The sequence below is a fragment of the Rana temporaria genome, chromosome 5 (genome assembly GCF_905171775.1).
Source record: "Rana temporaria chromosome 5, aRanTem1.1, whole genome shotgun sequence".
Lineage (NCBI taxonomy): Eukaryota > Metazoa > Chordata > Amphibia > Anura > Ranidae > Rana > Rana temporaria.
In genome coordinates, this window is record NC_053493.1 from 415,939,251 (window position 1) to 415,961,221 (window position 21,971).

A 21,971-nucleotide genomic window follows, 5' to 3' on the forward strand; every position below is an offset into this window, starting at 1 on the left:
GCATGTCAGTATTGCTGGCACAGCCTGGGCAGTGGGCGTGGGCACTGGGGCAGGTGGAGTTGATATAATTAATTGTACACAGTATTGCATTTGCTGGGCCTGCCTGGGCATGTGGAGCGGTTCGGTGGACTGTGTCACACAGTGTGACACTCCACCAGACCGCCCCACAGACATGCCCAGGCAGGCCCAGCAAATGCAATACTGTGTACAATTATTAAAGGGTCACTAAAGGAATTTTTTTTTTTTAGCTAAATAGCTTCCTTTACCTTACTGCAGTACTGATTTCATGTCCTTATTGTTCGTTTTTGCTTTGAAGTAGCTGTAATTCTGCTGTGATCTCCACACTTCCTGCTTGTCTGGCTCCTTATAACCATCGTACTGGGAGCTTTCTCACGGTGGTCTAAGCTGTCATTACTGTGTGTCTAAAACTCCTCAGAACCAATCAGATTCATTTTAAAAACAAAACACTGCCCTGGATTTGTTTGTTTTTGTTATGTGGGTCTCTTTACTTCACAGAAACATGAAACCAGTTTAAAACCGAAAGTGAAACTAGAGGCACATTATATGATTGAATTTAATCTATTTTTAACCACTAGCCGACCAGCCACCGTCATTATACGGCGGCAGGTCGGCTCTCCTGGGCGAGAGCCCGTAGCTATACGTCCGCTCTTCGAGCCGCCACTAGGGGCGCGTGCTCGCCGCCGGAGGCGCGCTCGCCCCCGACTCCCGTGTGTGTGCCCGGCGGGCTCGATTGCCGCCGGGCACACGCGATCGCTCGGTACAGAGCGGGGAACGGGAGCTGTGTGTGTAAACACACAGCTCCCGGTCCTGTCAGCAGGAGAAATGCTGATCTTCTGTTCATACAATGTATGAACCGAGGATCAGTGTTTCCCCTAGTGAGGCCACCCCCCCCCCCCTACAGTTAGAACACACCCAGGGACATACTTAACCCCTTCCCCGCCCCCTAGTGTTAACCCCTTCACTGCCAGTGGCATTTTTATAGTAATCCAATGCATTTTTATAGCACTGATCGCTATAAAAATGCCAATGGTCCCAAAAATGTGTAAAAAGTGTCCGAAGTGTCCGCCATAATGTCGCAGTACCGAAAAAAAATCGCTGATCGCCGCCATTACTAGTAAAAAAAATATATTAATAAAAATGACATAAAAATACCCCCTATTTTGTAAACGCTATAACTTTTGCGCAAACCAATCAATAAACGCTTATTGCGATTTTTTTTACGAAAAATATGTAGAAGAATACGTCTCGGCCTAAACTGAGGAAAAAAAATGTTTTTTTATATATTTTTGGGGGATATTTATTACAGCAAAAAGTAAAAAATATTCATTTTATTCAAAATTGTCGCTCTATTTTTGTTTATAGCGCAAAAAATAAAAACCGCAGAGGTGATCAAATACCACCAAAAGAAAGCTCTATTTGTGGGAAAAAAAAGGACGCCAATTTTGTTTGGGAGCCACGTCGCACGACCGCACAATTGTCAGTTAAAGCGTCGAAGTCCCGAATTGCAAAAAGTGCTCTGGTCTTTGACCAGCAATATGGTCCGGGGGTTAAGTGGTTAAAAAGAATCAGTTAACTTTTATGTCTCTATACCCTGTAAACAGTCATTTCAGCAAAAAAAAAAGTTTCCTTTAGTATCCCTTTAATATCATCATCACACTCCACCTGCCCAGGCGGCAGCAATACTGTACAATATAGATTCAGTGTGCCCTGCAGCAGTGTCACTCACACGGCACACTGAATCTCTATTGTACAGTATTGCTGCCTGGGCAGGGGGAGTGTGATGATGATATTAATAATTGTACACAGTACGAAACATCTTTGAAATTAAAGATGTTATAGAACGTAATTGCATTGTAGAATATAAAAAAAAAAAATCTCAGTTACTTTGCCAATAAAGTAACTGAGTCACCAACTCAATTACTTTTTCGGACAAGTAACTTGTAATTGTAACTAATTACTTTTTTAAAGGAAGATGAACAACACTGGTTCTCAACCGCGACCAACAGATCACTATCAGAATGATTGCAGAGGAAACGGGAATTACCAAGTCAATTGTTCATGAAATCGTGACGCAGGACTTGAACACCAGAAGGGACGCCATTTTGGTAGCGTGGATAACGCCCAAAGGACCACTACACCGGCTCTGAGCGCCATCCCACTAGAAGACTGTGTTCAGTTGTAACATTTTTCAATAAAATCATTTTTAAAGCATCATTCTCATTATTTTCTGGACACACCTCATATAGGGTTGCCACCTTTTATTCAAATCAAACCTGAACATTTTAGCGCAGAACAGCAATTTTTTTTTTTTAATATAGTATAAACTATACATATGTTTTGCTATTAAATAACATTTCTAATCACATTTCTTTTACTGTAAGGGGAGACTCTGCAGACTCTGATGTAAGGGAGAACTCTGGGGACTCTAATGTAAGGGTTGCTCTGGGAACTGATTTAAGGGGGGACACTGAGAACTCTGATGTACGAAGAGGACTCTGCTGTAAGGGGGAACACTGTGGCCTCTGGTGTAAAGGGGAACTCTGAGGTAAGGGGTACTCTGAGAACTATGATTTACCTTATGCCGTGTACACATGATCATTTTTTCCGATGAAAGTCAGATGGTCTTTTTTCATCGGAAAAAACGATCGTGTGTGGGCCCCATCGGACCTTTTCCCATCGGTGTAAAAAAATAGAACATGTTTTAAATTTTTCCGATGGAAAAAAAACAATAGGAAATTCCGATCATCTGTTTGGAACTCCATCGGAAAAAAATCCACGCATGCTCAGAATCAAGTCAACGCATGCTCGGAAGCATTGAACTTCATTTTTTTTCGGCTCGTCGTAGTGTTTTACGACACCACCTTTTGGACGGTCGGAATTTAGTCTGATCGCGTGTAGGCAAGACTGATAAAAGTCAGCTTCATCGGAATTTTATTCTATCGGAAATCCGATCGTGTGTACACGGCATTAGTGTTCTCACTCAGAGGCAGGAGAGAGAAGGGGGAGACTTCAGTCACAGACAGTGAGCACCTCTCATTCAGATGTATCTGAGGCTGCCAGACTTCCAATCTCCGGACCCCGATTTCTTTTTTGAGGCACAGCGCCAGGGATTGGAGGCCAGGGATTGGAGGGGGGGCAGACAAGGAGGGGAAGGAGTGGGAGAAAGAGGTGCAGATTAAGCCCTCGCTCCTCTCCCATCTCTGTATTTTGTTTTTAGTGATGGGCAGTGTGAAAGAGTGTAACAGACACTCTCAGCTTAGCCGACTGCAGGCAGCAACCCTGCTGGGGACCCATAGTCCAGTCTAAATAATGTGTCCGGGTTTCAGGTAGTCTGAAACCTGGACACATGATTCCAAAACCCGAACTGTCCGGGTGAATCCCGGACAGGTGGTAACCCTAACCTCATATGTTCCATTATTGTAATATAAACTAAGCATTATTTTATACAATGCAGTATGGACAAACCCTTCATTGTTTATCTAGTAGCAGTTAGTCACATTCAGCTGGACTTGTTCTGTAATGTTGAAGACATTTTGTAGATTCTCTAAGCCACTTTTTTCATTGTAATGAGTGTCAGAAAGATCCCCCAACATGTACTCAGGTGACACCAACACCTTAACCACTTAAGGACCGCCTCCTGCACATATACGTCGGCAGAATGGCACGGCTGGGCACATGTACGTACAGGTACGTCCTCTGTAAGTGCCCAGCCGTGGGTCGCGGCGCGCACCCGCGACCCGGTCCGAAGCGCCATGACCGCGGGACCCGCGGACCCGATCGCCGCTGGAGTCCCGCGATCATTCCCCGGAGCTGAAGAACGGGGAGAGCCGCGTGTAAACACAGCTTCCCCGTTCTTCACTGTGGCGCCGTCATCGATCGTGTGTTCCCGAATATAGGGAACCACAATCAATGACGTCACACCTACAGCCACACCCCCCTACAGTTAGAAACACAGATGAGGTCACACTTAACCCCTTCAGCACCCCCTTGTGGTTAACTCCCAAACTGCAATTGTCATTTTCACAGTAAACAATGTATTTTTAATGCATTTTTTGCTGTGAAAATGACAATGATCCCAAAAATGTGTCAAAATTGTCAGAAGTGTCCGCCATAATGTCGCAGTCACGAAAAAAAAAACGCTGATCGCCGCCATTAGTAGTGAAAAAATATTTTCTTATAAAAATGCAATAAAACTATCCCCTATTTTGTAAATGCTATAAATTTTGCGCAAACCAATCGATAAACGCTTATTGCGATTTTTTTTACCAAAAATAGGTAGAAGAATACGTATCGGTCTAAACTGAGGAAAAATAAAAATGTTATATATATTTTTGGGGGATATTTATTTTAGCAAAAAATATTGAATTTTTTTCAAAATTGTCGCTCTATTTTTGTTTATAGCGCAAAAAATAAAAACCGCAGAGGTGATCAAATACCACCAAAAGAAAGCTCTATTTGTGGGGAAAAAAGGCCCGCCAATTTTGTTTGGGAGCCACGTCGCACAACCGCGCAATTGTCAATTAAAGCGACGCAGTGCCGAATCGCAAAAAGTGCTCTGGTCTTTGACCAGCAATATGGTCCGGGGGTTAAGTGGTTAATACAAATTTTTACTTGGGGTGCCCAAACTTTCGATCCCCACTGTAGTTCTATTTTAATGCAATTATGTATTAATAAAAAAGCTTTTTCTTTCTACATAGAACTGTTGTATATATCTGAATTTGTCCTGATATCACTTCCTGTAATTACCTACACAGCAGCATGGGGGGGGGGGGGGGGGGGCAGCACTCTGAGCCAATTAGAGCTTTACAGCTTTGTACACTTCTGTCTGACAGCAACAATAATCTACAATGAAGATACCAACTAACTTTACTTATTTCCTTCATTTTGATCTGTTACATATACACATGAAAGAATATTGTTCTAGTTATTCAATAAGTGTATAAATCCCCTGTGAATCCTGCCAGAAATCCAGTGCTGTCCTGTGCACTCTGCAGTCTGATATTAACCGCTTCCAGTCCGGGCCAATTCTGACATTCCTCTCCTATATGTAAAAATCAGCATTGCTTTGCCAGAAAACTGCTTAGAGCCCCCAAACATTATATATTGTTTTAAGCAGAGGGCCTAGAGAATAAAATGGAGGGTGTTGCAATTTTTATATTTGCACAGCATTTTTTTAAATGCAAATTAAAAAAAAAAACGTAATACATTTTAAAACACACACAATTTTAAAAACAATATATTACCCATATGGGGAAATATAAAAGATGATGTTATGCTGAGTAAATAGATACCCAACATGTCACTCTTTAAAACTGCGTACGCTCGTGGAACGGCGCCAAAAAACGACAGTGCCTAAAAATCTACAGTGTGCAATACTATGAGTGAGTGGTGTCACCCCAGGACAGGAAGTGTGTTACTGGCAGGATCTCTAGGTAAAAATAGAAAAGAATAAAAAACGTCTGAAAAAAGAAAACTAATGCAGTCAGCACATTTAATGAATAGTGTATATTACAATTTTCTGAAAATGTTGAATAATCATTCAAAGCATAATCAATGAGAATATCTCCTAGTCTTATCATAACCACTAACCCTTAATGAACCCCTGAAAACCCCAAATCTTATTATTGTCACTATAAGAGAATAAATCACACTTCCCTGTGCTGAGATTTCTCAATGCTGTGATTGGTTGTGTTGGGAACCTTTAGATTTATGACATCTGGAATATGAATCTACTGCATTATTCTGTTGGTTAAAAATCATCAGATTCATATTTCTGTGATGTCAGCAGATTTGGGCAGATTTTCTGTTATATTATTATTTCTCACGTCGCCCCTCACCCCCAGATATTGTTATAGAACCTTTTCCTACCCATAACCCGACATGGAGGGGCTCAGTGAAGGTGGTGGTGAAGGTGTGGAGGTGTCTGATCGGGTCACACAGATCATAAAAGGACAGCTGCCCGGCCTCATAATCCACATAGATCCTGACTCTGTTACTGGAGAGATCGGGAGATATTGTGATCTGTTTATTGTCATGTATTAGAGAACACACACCTCTATACCTGCACAAACCCCAGGACTTCTTATTATCTCCAATCCCTGACTGCACTCCTCTCCTCCCTATACTGGGATAACACATCCCGACTATGCAATGTTCTGACTCTCTGACATCCACTTCCCAGTAATGTCGCCCCGAGGAAAATCTCTGACTGCTTAATACCTGGGCAAACAACTGAAATCTCTCCGGTGTTTCTGGACGATTCTGCCATATATCTGACAAGGATGCAGTTTTCATGTCATCTGATATCTGTAGCTTATTATGAGCTGTGTTCACATCCAGTAATATGTCTGAAGCTTCCTGTATATTGAAGAATACATTTACCTCTTTTATCATATCAGATAACCCTGTGTGTAATGTGTGTGAGATTCCAGACACATCCAGATCCCCTCCATCATGGAGGAGTCTATCATGTCTCTCTCTGTCCTCATTATCTCCCTCCTCAGTATCACACAAGTCCCCTGTGTCTGATTCCTGTAGGACAGTCAGTGGGTCAGTCATGTTACACAGCTTCTCAATGTCCTCCATCTTCCTGGACAGATCCTCCTTCTTTATTTCCAGCTGATGGATCAGATCAGACAATGAGATCCGCTCTTCCTGGCTGGAGATGTTCCTCCGGACTCTCTTCTCCAGGTCCTCCAGATGTCTCCTGAGCTCTATGAACAGGGCAGTGACTCTCTCTGTTAGACCGGCTGATTTTTCTTGTACTTTTCTCCTGCGATCCTGCAGACTCTGGACTCTTTTCTCAGTCTCCTCTCTCTCTGTCATCAGTTTCTGCAGAACATTTCTCAGTTTCTGTTTTTTATTCTCAGAGGCCTCATCCAGAGTCTCCACCTTGTGTCCCCGGTGTTCTCCATCCAGCCTGCAGGTCACACAGATACAGGCAGAGTCCTCAGTGCAGTAATATTTAAGAAGTTCTCTATGGATGGAGCATTTTCTGTTCTCCATGGAAGTGGTGGGATCAGTTAGGACATGTTCTGGTGCCTTGCTGTGGACTCTCAGGTGATTATCACACAGAGAAGCTTCACAATGCAGACAGGATGTAACAGCAGGTACAGGAGAGTGATAGCAATAAGTACAGAAGATTCCAGTCTTCCCTTCTTCCAGCTGAGTAGATCGGAAAGTCTCCACTATGTTACGTAGTGTTATGTTCCTCTGCAGTACAGGCCGATCCCGGAACTCTTCTCTGCATTCAGGACAGGAATATCCTCCAGACCCCCCCTGTGTATCCAACACACGATCAATACAGACCCGGCAGAAGTTGTGACCACATCTCAGGTTTACAGGATCTGTATATGTGGTCAGACAGATGGAACAGTCCAGCTCCTGTCTCAGATCAGCAGACGCCATCGCTGACAGCAGAAGAGAGAAATGAAAGTAAATAGTCTCCGACAAGGAAAATCTAAAGGGCGTCTCACATTCCTCGGCACAGGGAGGGGCTGAGCTGGTCTTGCAGCTTTTATCTTGTGGAAGTTTGTGGAGAAATAAATGTTTATATTGAAGGTATATGTCCTACATGTTGATACACATTGTACTGATTTGGAGCTTTAAATGACTTCTGCAGACAAGGCACAAAACTAAAAGTTATATAATGCAGTGTGATAGATATTTGCATGTTTAGACCTCATGTACACTGCAGCTGGTAAACGGACCGTTAGGAGCATTTGGGCTTTTTTTTAGCAGCTCTTGAACTTTTCTCAATGTTATCTCATGGGTACATGTACACGTTTATAGCAGTTTGGAAGCAGTTGAGTTTAGAAGAATTTTCCGACAGCCCAACCTGCACAAACCTATTTCAGGGAAGTGACAAACTCATTTTAGGGAGGTGGCGCTCCACAAGCCCCCCACCACCAATTTAATACAACTAGAGGGGTACTGCTGGCTGGTACTTCCGGTGTATACTGCTGGCTGGTACTGCCGGTGAGTACTACAGATGGGTACTGCTGGCTGGTACTACTGGTGGGTACTGCTGGTGGGTACTGCTGGCTAGCTGGTACTACTGGTGGGTACTGCTGTGCTGGTACTGCTGGCTGGTACTACTGGTGGGTACTGCTGGCTGGTACTGGTGGGTACTGCTGGTGGGTCCTGCTGGCTGGTACTGCTGGTGCTTACTGCTGGCTGGTACTTCCGATGGGTACTGCTGGCTGGTAATGCCAGTGGGTACTGCTGGTATTACTGGTGGGTACTGCTGTCTGGTACTGCCGGTGGTCCTCTGCCCCGCCATCTCTGAGCATCAGTGTGAAAGGAGCATGCGGCTGCAGTAGAGAGCAGAGCCGATGCTTCCTGTACAATGCCAACTGTCACGGGCAGAGTACATTTGGTATCACTCCGCCTGTGACAGAAGGTGGCGCTATACAGGAAGCATCGACTCTGCTTCCACTAGCGCCGGCTCTGTTCTTCACACTGATGCTCGGGATGGCGGGTTGGGAACCAAAGATCTGGGCTTGCCAACCCTCCATTCAAGAGCAGGAGGTGGCGGACCACATCAGAGGGCGCCAGGCACCACTGCATTACAGGCACTTCGGCGACACCTGGGTGCACTGTGCAGTGGATTGGCCCTGCCGCCGGGATATTGCGCGGGACTTGCGGGCGCCAGGGAGCCACAGATGAAATGCGGGAGGCTCCTGCACCTCACAGGAGACTTTTGATGTCTGCATTTTTCTGAAAGCAAAAAATCGTGTTCAGGACGATAGTTTAGTGGCATTTGAAATGCCAAATGCTTGCAACAGCGTGTAAACGTGTCTAAACGGGGTAATTTGCATTTTATAAGCGTTTTCGAGAGAGAGAGAGAGAGAGAGAGAGACATTACTCATGCATTGTGGGCATTTGGGAAGGTCTCCTGAGGTTATCTGTACAAAAACACTTCTAAACACAAACGCTCCTAAACCCGCATATAAGCGACATGTAAAAGAGGCAAAATTTAAATTTTAAACATCGGTTATTAGCTGTCAAATTCCAGCATCCAGATGAGGTTATCAAACGTCCTGTGTACAAGAAGCCTTTTGCTTTTTGTATTTCGTGTTTAGGAGAAAATTATTTCCAACGGTAAAAGAAACCCGTCCCGAGAGATTTCTGGATGATGTTATTGGTGACCTTCTTTAGAAGTGACTTCTTTTATAAAGATGAAGCTGGCTTGCAGCAAAATGAAATCAGAGACCAATGAGAACTTTCAATCAACATTCTTGTTCTAAAAAGCACGCCTTACCCCAATCTGTCCGCTTATCTCCTACTCTATTAGCTTTTAGACCAGCCTTTCTCAACCTTTTTACCGCTGGGGAACCCTGAAAATTATTTTCAGGTCTCGGGGAACCCCTGATAAAACCCATTCATTGGTGGTCAGTGAGAAGAATGCCCTTTTTTATAGTAGTGGTAATGCCCCCCCCCCCCTACAGAGAACTATGAAGATCATTGGTGTAATACCACTGGCTCCCCCAAGTGGAATTGGCTCAGAACTATGTAGGCACCATCATACAGGAGGTAAATCAGCCACAGCTCAAGGAACCCCTAGCCACCTCTGGAGGAACCCTGGTTGAGAATGGCTGTTTTAGACAATCCGTGAAAACCCTTCTCTTCAGAGAAGCCTGTCCTACCCACACCTAACCCATCTTGTCCATCTGATCATCCCCCACAGATACTACCCTTTGTTCCACTTGACTCTCCCTTCTAGATTGTAAGTTCTAACGAGCAGGGCCCTCTGATTCCTCCTGTATTGTATTGTAATTGTACTGTCTTCCCCGATGTTGTAAAGCGCTGCGCAAACTGTTGGCGCTTTATAAATCCTGTATAATAATAAAATGGACTTGACCCCGAAAGTGGCATGTCAACTGGACAAATATTTTTTTTTACCGGTAGAGGTCCTCAATGGAAGCTTTCATATTTATGTAGCGCTACCCCCGAAGGAGCCGCTGGTTGATTTGGGATCGTCGTATTAAGTTACCAAATTCTTCTATCTAGTGGTGATGCTTGTGAGTGTGGATAAAAGAACAAGTGTCCAGCAGGTGAGTTTTTAATGCTTTATTCCAGGGCCAACAAGGCCAACATCAACATGGCACCCTGTAGAGCAAAAGGTTGATGAGTAGGAAGGACTTGTAGCATCAGGCCTTGGATATCAAAAACATAGAGAGCAAACCTGCTCTCGGCTCAGATAATTCAAACGTCTCCACCCTCGCCAGGGTGGGTAAGTGCCCTTTGGACAGGCAATTAACTTGGACCTGGCATCCAAAAGGGGCGCTCGAAATAATCAGATTACTGGGAGGAAACAATGCCTCTGCCACAGGCGTAGTACATTTTCTTGGTATAATTGAAGTGTAAGGATAGCGAATCCTCCCAGTAAGTTTTGTTCTAAAGGATCACCTACTGACAGCAAAAGAAAAATACCTGTCATGTAGCGCGGTGATCGGATCCCCGGTGGTCCGTCCAGGCCTCACAGACAACCTCTGCACTTAGGTTCTCCTGAGCCAATCCCCCGCCGTTCAGCCTCCAGCTTAGGATCTGGAACCCAGCAAGCCGCTGGGGTCACTTTCTTCATCAACAGAAGGCTCCGCGAGGTGCACAGCCTCAACCCGGCCGGCCATGAGGATGGGGCCCGCGGATGCGCGCACCCTAAAGGTGGATGCCGCACCTGGAACTCGAGCCCCACAGACTCTACACGAAAAATTGTCCGGTGCTCCAGATATACCCCCCACCAGCATGCCCAAAGAGGGAAACTCCTCTGATTGGCTGCTGGGGAAGGATGGTTCCGTCAGAACCCCTATAGCGCCAACTGTCGCCCAGGGGTGGAAGCGCACCCCTGGACACACAGACTGACCCAAGAGGCAGTTTTCAACTGGCACCAGCACAAACTAACAATTAGTAGATGGGAGCAACTGAAATCTCCCATTCCCCACTAACTTTAGCGTAACGCCCCACTAACTAAAATGGGAAGGGGGCTACATATATATTTATTAATGACTTCCTTTAACCCTTTTACTGCCACCACCGTATGCTGTACGTCGGTGATGGCACGGGGAGGAGGGGGTTGCATGTTGCCATTTTCCCCAGGCTCCGCAAAGCCCATATGATGCAAAACCGCTCTGGCAGCAAAAGGGTTAGAGGGAACCTACAATTCCAAAGGATATTGTATGGCAGCCTTTTTCAACCAGGGTGCCCAGGCCACCTTGGGGTGCCTTTAGATCTCTTCAGGGGTGCCTTGGCAAAATGCCTAAAAATTGCCCCAATATGGTATATAAGCCAGCAGATGGATGAAACCTTTTAGGATCACAAAGCCATGTTTTATATTGTGCACCATTACGACCTTCTAGCCACTGGTGTCCTAACAACCAATGACCCTCCCCCGCCACTCTCTGTCAGCGCTGAGGTTACATTAGCTGAGGGATGGAGAAAAACTGAGGGGGGAAGAGAAACATTGGGGTACTAGTCATTTCCAGTGTGCAAAAGTGTATTAGATTTGGAAGAATAAATCACCTGTAATGTTGGGTGTCCTACGTGTGGATGTTGATGTATTATGTAATACTATTATGCCGCGTACACACAGTCAGAATTTCCAACAACACATGTTCGATGTGAGCTTTCGGTTGGATATTCCGACCGTGTGTGAGCTCCATCGGACATTTGCTGTCGGAATTTCAACACATTTTTGAGAGCTGGTTCTCCATTTTTCCGACGACAAAAGTTCTTGTCGAAAATTTTCGATCGTCTCTATGCAATTCCGACGACACAAAAAACCTACGCATACTCGGAATCAATTTTCCGCATGCTCGGAACCATTGAACTTAATTTTTCTCGGCTCGTCGTAGTGTTGTTCATGACCGCGTTTCTTGACGTTGGGAATTTCCGACAACATTTGTGTGACCGTGTGTGTATGCGAGACAAGTTTGAGCGAACAATCCATCAAGAAAAAAATCCAGGGTTTTGTTTCCCGCAATGTCCGATCGTGTGTACGCGGCATTAGGATCATTTTTTACATTTTAGAATGGGGGGCCTCGAGATTGTCCATCATTTTAGAGGGCGCCTTGACTGAAAAATAGGTTGAGAAATATTGTTGTATGGTGTCAAGAAGAAAAGTTGAAAACATAAATACTGCTTTTGTTTTTTGGAGGTTTTACAGCCGGCGGATCGGGGTGAGCCCATATAATGAGGGCTGTTGGCGGAATCACCACATCACCTGTTGGAGCGGGGGATGGTGTCAATGCATCCTTTGAGGGCCCATTGGTAAGCTGTGTGCTGAATTTCATCTCCCATGTATGGAGAATTATCTACAAACCCTTTATCAGTCATTTTGTCTTGTGGTATGTACCTAGGAGGTCACTCTCCTTTACATTCATACTGCGGGTATTTTTCTTTAGATGGGGTATTACCCCCCTTGTGAGCCTTAAGTGGCCTTGGCTGCACTGGCTGAATGTATATGTTCTTCCCATACCTGGGAGTTTAGTGCTGGGAACATATCCATTGTTTTATATACTTATTGGACAACGCTTCAACCCCCTTTTTGGGCCGTTCCCTGGATACTGACTGAAGGTAATTTAAGGCCCCTTTCCTTTTCTTTTTCTGTATTGATAGTTATTGTTTTTTTTTTTCTTAATTGTTTGGGATTCCTCCATTTTTTTGGGAGGTATTTTCTTTCGTGCTCACCCTGCGGTCTCCATTGTTGGCTTTGATGCTCCCTCTCTGCTCTTGTTACTTAAACAGGACCTCTCTAATAATTCTGCTTACCAACGTACATGATCGGTGAGTTTCTTTTAACCACTTAAGGACCGCCTAACGCCGATATACGTCGGCAGAAGGGCACGGCTGGGCACAGGCACGTACCTGTACTTCACCTTTAAGAGCCCAGCCGTGGGTCGCGAACGATTTGATCCAAAGCTCCGTGACCGCGGGACCCGCGGACCCGATCGCCGCTGGTGTCCCGCGATCGGGTCACAGGAGCTGAAGAATGGGGAGAGGTGAGTGTAAACAAACCTTCCCCGTTCTTCTCTGTGGCTTGTCACTGATCGTCTGTTCCCTGTCATAGGGAACGACGATCAGTGATGTCACACGTCCAGCCCCGCCCCCCTACAGTAAGAATCACTCCCTAGGACACACTTAACCCTTTAGCGCCCCCTCCTTGTTAACCCCTTCACGGCCATTGTCATTTTCACAGTAACCAGTGCATTTTTATAGCACTTTTCGCTGTGAAAATTACAATGGTCCCAAAAATGTGTCCGAAGTGTCCGCCATAATGTCACAGTCACGAAAAAAAAAAAACGCTGATCGCCGCCATTATTAGTAAAAAAAAAATATTAATAAAAATGGCATAAAACTATCCCCTTTTTTTGTAAATGCTATAACTTTTGCGCAAGCCAATCAATAAACACTTATTGCGATTTTTTTTACCAAAAATAGGTAGAAGAATACGTATCGGCCTAAACTGAGGAAAAAAAATATTTTATATATTTTTGGGGATATTTATTATAGCAAAAAGTAAAAAATATTGAATTTTTTTTTAAATTGTCGCTATTTTTGTTTATAGCGCAAAAAAATAAAAACCACAGAGGTGATCAAATACCACCAAAAGAAAGCTCTATTTGTGGGGAAAAAAGGACGCCAATTTTGTTTGGGAGCCACGTCGCACGACCGCGCAATTGTCAGTTAAAGCGGCGCAGTGCCGAATCGCAAAAAAGAGGCAAGGTCCTTAACCTGCATAATGGTCCGGGTCTCAAGTGGTTAATCACAAACCTCCTTCAGTGAGATTTACAAGTCATAAACCTCTTAGTATGGTGTTATATGCTCTGTCGGTTGTTTACTGCATGGTAATTAAATGTAATTTTTTTCTTATATATACATGTTAATGTTCATTGGGATTTGTTTTTCTGTATTCTTTGATGTCTTTTTTTTGTGTTTTCCTGTAGCCAACATATGCCTTACAGTTCCAGAAGAAGCAAATTGCGAAACATGTCGAGGAAACAGGCATTTAAGTCGCTTCATAGGTATAAACATTGTTTACTATTGTGTTATGTCACACAGTATTTGGCAGCAATTTTTGAAACGCAATTTTTTTAGAATAAAAACACTTTAATGAATTAAATGAATTAAAGAAAAACAAAACACAATATTTACTATTTTTTTTTATAATGTAAAACATGATGTTTCACCGAGTAAATAGATACCTAACATCACGCTTTAAAATTGCGCACACTCATGGAATGGCGCCAAAATACAGTATTTAAAAATCTCCCTAGAATTATGCTTCTAACATTCTTACAGGTTACCAGTTTAGAGTTACAGAGGAGGTCTAGTGCTAGAATTAATGCTCTCACCCTAATGTTTGTGGCGATACCTCACATGTGCACGAGCAGACGGGGCGCTTTAACCACTTCCAGCCCAAGGACGTCATATGATGTCCTGGACTCTCAGGGGGGATATCTGAATGATGGTGCAGCTACAGGCATCATTCAGATATCTGTTCAGCCAGCGATTCTGTGCACCATAAAAACGATCATAGCGGCAGTTCCACCGATTGATCGTTCTTATAGGCGAAGGGATGGGACGTCCCCCCCCCCCTCCCACCGCCATCTGGTGCTTCTCGGGGGCTCTCCCGTGCTATCGGGGACCTGGAGAAACGATCTGCCGGCGCCGGATGGGAGGCATAGAGATGACTGGTGACCAGTCATCTCTATGATTGTCGGCGGCCCGGGCGCGATGTTATGACGTCACGCCCGGGTACCCGGAATGTAAACAAAGCCGCAATTTTTTTTCCCGATCTAATGCTTTCCAGCCTGGAGGAGACATGTGAGGGTCTTATTGACCCCGCCTCTCTCCATAAAGAGGACCTGTCACAAATAATTCCTATTACAAGGGATGTTTACATTCCTTGTAATAGGAATAAAAGTGATCAAAAAAATGTAAAAAAAAGTGTAAAAATAAAATAAATTAATAATATGTATATATTAATATAATAAATTAATATATATATATATTATTAAACGCCCCTGTCCCCGGGAGCTTGCGCTCAGAAGCGAACACACACACAAGTCCCACCCACATATGTAAATGCAGTTCAAATCACACATGTGAGGTATCGCCGCGTGTGTTAGAGCGCCAGCAACAATTCTAGCACTAGACCTCCTCTGTAACTCTAAAATGGTAACCTGTAAAAATAAATGAAGCAACGCCTATGGAGATTTTTAAGTACTGAAGTTTGGCGCCATTCCATGAGTGTGCGCAATTTTAAAGCGTGACATGTTAGGTATCCAAAACCACCTTAACCGTGCCCCCATCCCTGTAATATAGAACAAGAAAAAAATGTTCTTGTTCTATATTACTACAGGGATGGGGGCACGTTTAAGGTGGTTTTGGATTTCAAACAGATCACTTCCTTTCTTTTGCAAATGTTTAACAGGGTGGTAGATCACACAGTGATCTGTATGGACCCAATCTGTTTTCATGATTGATCATTCTAGCCAATGATCCTACAAGACTACATATTTCTGGCATCTTTTACCATTGTCCTAACTCCCCTTATCAACTCAATTTTTTCAATTTTCATTATTTCCCTTTAACAGCAGGTGAATATTGCTATAATTATTTCCCCTTTTTTAATTACTCTGAGTTGCAATCAACCATCTGTTTACCTTTCTATTCATGCTTTATATTTGCCCAATCCATGTGATTTTTAGGGCTTGATTGACCTGGTGTCTCTCTTCCCGGGGTTGTGATGCACCCAGCTCCTCCTTCCCTGCCCACCCCCCATCTATCCACCCCCCATTTATTTATTTTTCCTTGATGGGGGTGGGGTGGATTTTCGGTGCATCGGCGTCATGCTAGCATGCTGCATGCATGGCGTCCTAGGACGCCATTGATTGCTGCATGGCTTTTCCATCCCGCATGGCTGACTGGACAGGTAGAAGCCCACCGAGGTCTTTGCACCTCAAGTGGTCGCTTTTTTTCCATCCCACTGTCTGGCCCAATGCGATGATGCATGACGTTAGTGGGGACATGCCCCCAGGATGTGGGTATTTAGTTCGGATGGCCCAGGCAATCTCACTTCACACATTCCCATCTGATGAGAGGCTCCATGTATCCACACTCACTGGTAATTGATTTTTCCTACATAGGACCCATACCCCAGTACTCCATAGTGATTGACAACCTTATTCATTCGCTTTTTTTCCTTTACCAGTACTCAAATGTGTGCCCCATGTGCGCCCGCCTCACCCTTTGGCATTGTGCTGTGGCTGCTTTTGCCTCATCTGACTGATGTCCCACGTCTCTCTGTCCTTGGCTCTCCTCAATGGCTGGTCTGTCCTTGGACTAAGGGGGAGGTGTCCCTGCTTCAACTCCGGGGGAGACATTTCATTCCAGGACCATCATCCCACTCCTTAGTTTGGAACGCAAGGGTTATTCCACTTTTGGCCCAACATAAAGGTAATATACCATACCACCAAACTCGCTTATGCTGCTACCATGATTCAAATGACGCAGATTGCACCTACTCACCTGTATGTTTATTCCCCCCCTCTTTTTTCTCTCTAGCTTATTGCTATGCACCCCACTCCTGATGACTGGCTTTAAACGCCAAGAAACGCGTCGAGTCTATGCTCAGGGATGCCAAGATCAAGCTTGCCCAATTATGTCTTTTATCACCATTTTGTTTTCATCTACCCATTTTATTGGATAATCATGTCTACTGTATCTATATGTCAATTTATTGTGATTGCTTTTAATTAGGGTTGTCCCGATACCACTTTTTTAGGACCGAGTACAAGTACCGATACTTTTTTTCATGTAGTCGCCGATACCGAATACCGATACTTTTTTTAAATGTCATGTGACAGTTTTCAAACCACAATACAGACTAAGGATATTTTCTTTAGAATTAAGAAGAACTCTAACTCAAGACATTATAAAAGAATAAAAATGAGTAAAAATGAATAAAAATGTTTTATTTGCTTGTCACGCAGTAGTAAAAAACTCAAAGAATTTTCATAGAACATGTTGATAAATACAAAAAAAGTATTCTATTTAGGTATCGGGAGCATTTGCGCGAGTACGAGTACTCCCGCAAATACTCGGTATCGGTCCCGATACCGATACTAGTATCGGTATCTGGACAACCCTACTTTTAATGGTCACGTCCTGGATTTTGAATATTTTTTATATCAATGTTATTATGACTACATGTATTATGCCTTTGTATGCATGATCTCTGTATTATATATTATGATACATATTACATTATTAAGTTTACATTTGACTCCTTCAATTTCTTTTTCGGATTGATCACTAAGCATTTCTTTTGACCACAGAGATTTCCCTTGATGGGACTGTGATAGATCTTTTACTGTTGATATCCCTAACAATTTTACAAACCCGTCCATGCCCCATTTAAAGTCCCATGACCCATTTTTCTTGTTCTATGTGACATGTTAGGTATCTATTTACTCGGTGTAACATAATCTTTCACATTATACAAAAAAAATTGTGTTAACTTTACTGTTTTGTTATTTTTTAATTCACGAAACCGTTTGAAAAATTATTGCGCAAATACAGTTTGAGATAAAAAGTTGAAATGACCGCCATTTTATTCCCTAGGGTGTCTTCTAAAAAAAAAATATATATATATATATATATATATATATATATATATATATATATATATATATATAGTGTTTGGGGGTTCTGAGTAATTTAATGGCAAAAAAAATTATGATTTTTGCATGTAGGAGAGAAGTGCCAAATGTAAGTGGTTAATCTCATGCTTTCCAGGGTAGAGGAGATATCTGAGGTCTCATTGACCCCAGATGTCTCCATAAAGAGGACCTGTCATGCCTTATTCCTATAACAAGAGGTGTTTATATTTCTTGTAATAGGAGTAAGGCCCCATACACACGAGAGAATTTATCCGCGATACCCTGTTTCCGTGGCAGGTCCTCTTTTATCCATCCTATGATAACTGACTGCCTTGTTTGTCCTACACTTCAGGATATCTTTGATATCTGTAAATCTGATTTAGTTTGTAGGGTGTAAGGTTTGATCTCTGTATTAGTGATATGGTGACCTGTCCTGAGTTGGTGCCTATATGATATTGTTCTCTGTACATGCTTACTTTTTATTTCCTCCTAATAAAAGCGTTTGTATTAAAAAAAGAATTTATCCGCGAATACGGTCCAGCGGACCGTTTCCGCGGATAAATCCTCTCGAGGATTTCGGCGGATTTTCATGCGATGGAGTGTACACACCATCGCATTGAAATCCGCGCCGAAATCCTCTGGCGATGACGTGTCGCGCCGTCGCCGCGATTATGACGTGGCGACGTGCGCGACGCTGTCATATAAGGAATTCCACGCATGCGTCGAATCATTACGACGCATGCGGGGGATCCCTTCGGACGGATGGATCCGGTGAGTCTATACAGACCAGCGGATCCATCCGTTGGGATGGATTCCAGCAGATAGATTTGTTTAGCATGTCAGCAAATATTCGATCTGCTGGAATCCATCCCAGGGGAGATATATCCGCGGAAACAGATCCGCTGGAGTGTACACACCATAGGATCTGTCCGCTGAAACCCATTCGCTGGGATTTTTCAGCGGATGGATTCTATAGTGTGTATGGGGCCTAAAAGTGATCAAAAAAAAAATAATTGAAGGGATAGTGTAAAAAAAAAAAAAAATACAATAAAAAAAAATAAAAAAACATTGATCTCTACTTTCTAGATAAAAAAAACTGGCAATGTTCAGATTTGCCCGTGCAGGAAGTGAAGTCATGACGTCGCTTCCAGCCTCCCAGGGTCATGGAGATGGCCGGGGACCATCCAGTCCATGGCCAGCTCTACGGTAATCTGGCTAGTGTGGCTTTTACATTTACATTACAGGCTTCGGTGGGGCTTTGGTGAAGCTTCAGTGAGGCTTTGCGGGGCTTCGATATGGCTTTGGTGAAGCTTTGGTGAGGCTTCAATGAAGTTTCAGTGGGGCTTCAAGCAAGCTTTGCCATAGACTTCTATGGAGGCTTTGAAGACCCTTTGAAGCACCACTGGAGCTACATGCGGTATCATTTTTGAAGTGAAGCCAAAGCAAAGCAAAAGTAAGGTGTAAACAGGACTGTAAACAAACCATTTTATTTAATGACAGGAGCTTTGACTTGTGTTAAGAGAGCTTTGACAAAGCCTGTCCGAAGCCTTGTTGAAGCCGAAGCAAGTGTAAATGAGCCCAAACTTGAAGTAAACACGTACACTTGACACACACATGGTAGCTCTGGGTAAGTGACCCACTAGGTAGAGAAGGAAGGATGAGGATCACAAACCCTTACAGATGGCAAAATTCAGCAAAGGCAGCTTTTGTGTTTTTCTCCTAATGCCTTGTACACACGATCGGAATTTCCGATGGAAAAAGTCAGACGGACTTCTTCCATCGGATATTCCGACCATGTGTATGTACCAACGGAGAATTCCATCGGAGTTTAGATAGAGAACATGTTCTCTTTTACTCCGATGGAATTCCGATGTGCTTTTGGCCGGCATTACAGATTCAATCCATATCAGATCTCAATTCCAATCTACAGATTCTACATCTAACATCTAGAATTGACTGAAGGCCTCAAGAGAGCTGGACAAGTCATATTACTTCAGTACAGTAAAAACCTTAGTATGGACTTATCTCACACATACTGTCCATTCTAGTTTTGAAAGGAGTTAAAGTGGTTGTAAACCCCCCCAAAAAACCTGCAAGACAAAGGCATAATGAGCTAGTCGGCATGGCATACTAGCTCATTATGAAATACTCACCTTAGATCGAAGCCCCCACAGCGGTCCCGGCACACTGCTCTATCCGGTGACATGTCTCCCAGAGTTGTTTCCGGGTATCGCGGGCTGCGGCGCTGTGATTGGCCGGAGACGCAATGACGTCACACCACACATGCACAGGGGAGCTGCCAGTAACGGCACATCAGATGAAGCAGCGGCATGAACGAGCCATTGCTTTAGTCCGCATGTGCCGATGATGCCAGCACATGCTGATACAGGGGATATCTCCTGAACTGTGCAGGTTTAGGAGATATCCGGGGTAGCTACAGATAAGACTTATTATGGACTTACCTGTAGTAAAAAGTGGTTTGTAAGGGTTAACAACCACTTCAACCAAAAAGATGTCCTGGAACTGGAAAGGCTGCAGAGAAGGAGATCCAAATGAATAAGGAGGACAACTATGAGAAACTATTGCAAATTAGACCATTGAAGCCAAACTCGGTGCAGATATAAAAGACACAAATGAATGCGGCTGTATAATCATACATTTATTTTTTTACTCCAAGCAATGTAAGTACCTGAATGTGATTTGTTATCAACTCCTTGGAGTCCCTGTACAGCAGGGCTGGAAAGTAAGAGGAAGAAGCAACACGAGGAGACACATTTACAGTGAGCAGAATCATTATACGAGGTGTGTCCAGAAAGTAATGAGAATTATATTAAAAAAATTATTTTATTGAGAAATTTTACACTTGAACATTGTCTCCTTCGAGGTTTCCACCTTGTGAGTGTACACAACGATCCCAGCAAATTTTCCATTCTTCATATCGTCCCTGGAAGTCTTCACGTGGGATGGCGCTCAGATCCGGCGTAGTGTCTCTTTGGACGTTATCCACACTACCAAAATGGTGTCCTTTTACGTGTTGACTTGGTATTTCCCGTTTCCTCTGCAATCATTCCGATAGTGAGCCGTCGGTCAGAAACAGAACAGAACGCGGATGCAGTGAGGTCTGTTCTCACCCGCGATCAACAGATCACTATCAGAATGATTGCAGAGGAAACGGGAATTACCAAGTCAATTGTTCATGAAATCGTGACTCAGGATTTGAACACGAGAAAGGACGCCATTTTGTTAGTGTGGATAACGCCCAAAGGACCACTACACCGGCTCTGAGCGCCATCCCACTAGAAGACTGTGTTCAGTTGTAAAAATGTTCAATAAAATAATTTTTAAAGCATCATTCTCATTATTTTCTGGACACACCTCATATGTTCCATTATTGTAATATAAACTAAGCATTATTTTATACAATGCAGTATGGACAAACCCTTCATTGTTTATCTAGTAGCAGTTAGTCACATTCAGCTGGACTTGTTCTGTAATGTTGAAGACATTTTGTAGATTCTCTAAGCCACTTCTTTAGTTTTAATGAGTGTCAGAGAGACAGCCCAACATGTACTCAGGTAACACCAACACCTCCATCCAATCACCATTAGATGTGATGAGACAGATGTTGATTATCCAGCATGGGGGGTGTGAAAGGTGTGGAACCCCCCCTGTTCTAGTTACATCATCCCATTGAGACACCAAGGATGGGACGATGTAACTAGAAGAGACGGCTCACACCATACTATAGCATTTCTATCCACACAGGTAGCATTGGCACCTTCATCCAGTCACCATGGAATGTGAAGATGTTGATTGTCCAAGAACAGGATGGGAGATGGAAAAGTCATTGATAGACATGTGCAATTCGTTTAGTTTCTAATTCGTTTTTTAACAAAAATTTGTAAATTCCGAATTTTCGTATTAACGTATTTTTTATTTCAGAATTTTCGGACTTTTTCAAAATTTCGAATTTTTGAATTTTTTATTTTTCGAATTTACGAATTTTTCATTTTCGATTTTTTTTGAAAAATTCTAAAAATAAAAAATTTGAAAATTCGAAAATTTAAAAAATCGAAAATAAAAAAAATCGGAATTTGTCGAAATTCTGAATTTTCAAAATTGTGAAATTTTGGATTTTTTTAATTTTCGAATTTAAAAAAAAAATCGTATTTCCGAATTTTTTCATTTCTGAATTTTCCGAAATTTCGTAAATTCGGATTTATGGAAATTTGAATTTGAATTTTCGAAATTCCGTATTTAGAATTTTTGAATAAAAATATCGAAAAT

The 21,971-nt window shown here is 43.1% G+C and overlaps 1 protein-coding gene and 1 long non-coding RNA gene across 2 annotated transcripts; both read right to left on the reverse strand.

The window, feature by feature from the left end:
- Positions 1 to 2,117: 2,117 nt before the first annotated feature.
- On the reverse strand, positions 2,118 to 21,548 carry LOC120941636. The gene is made up of 3 exons (XR_005749571.1): positions 21,273 to 21,548; positions 3,423 to 3,635; positions 2,118 to 2,258 (listed from the first exon to the last, which is right to left on the reverse strand). It is a non-coding gene; the product is annotated as an uncharacterized LOC120941636 (long non-coding RNA).
- On the reverse strand, positions 5,499 to 7,471 carry LOC120941635 (E3 ubiquitin/ISG15 ligase TRIM25-like). The gene has a single exon (XM_040355164.1). It carries the CDS (start codon positions 7,426 to 7,428, stop codon positions 5,836 to 5,838), a length of 1,593 nt encoding a protein of 530 aa, XP_040211098.1. The 5' UTR covers positions 7,429 to 7,471; the 3' UTR covers positions 5,499 to 5,835.
- Positions 21,549 to 21,971: the final 423 nt, after the last annotated feature.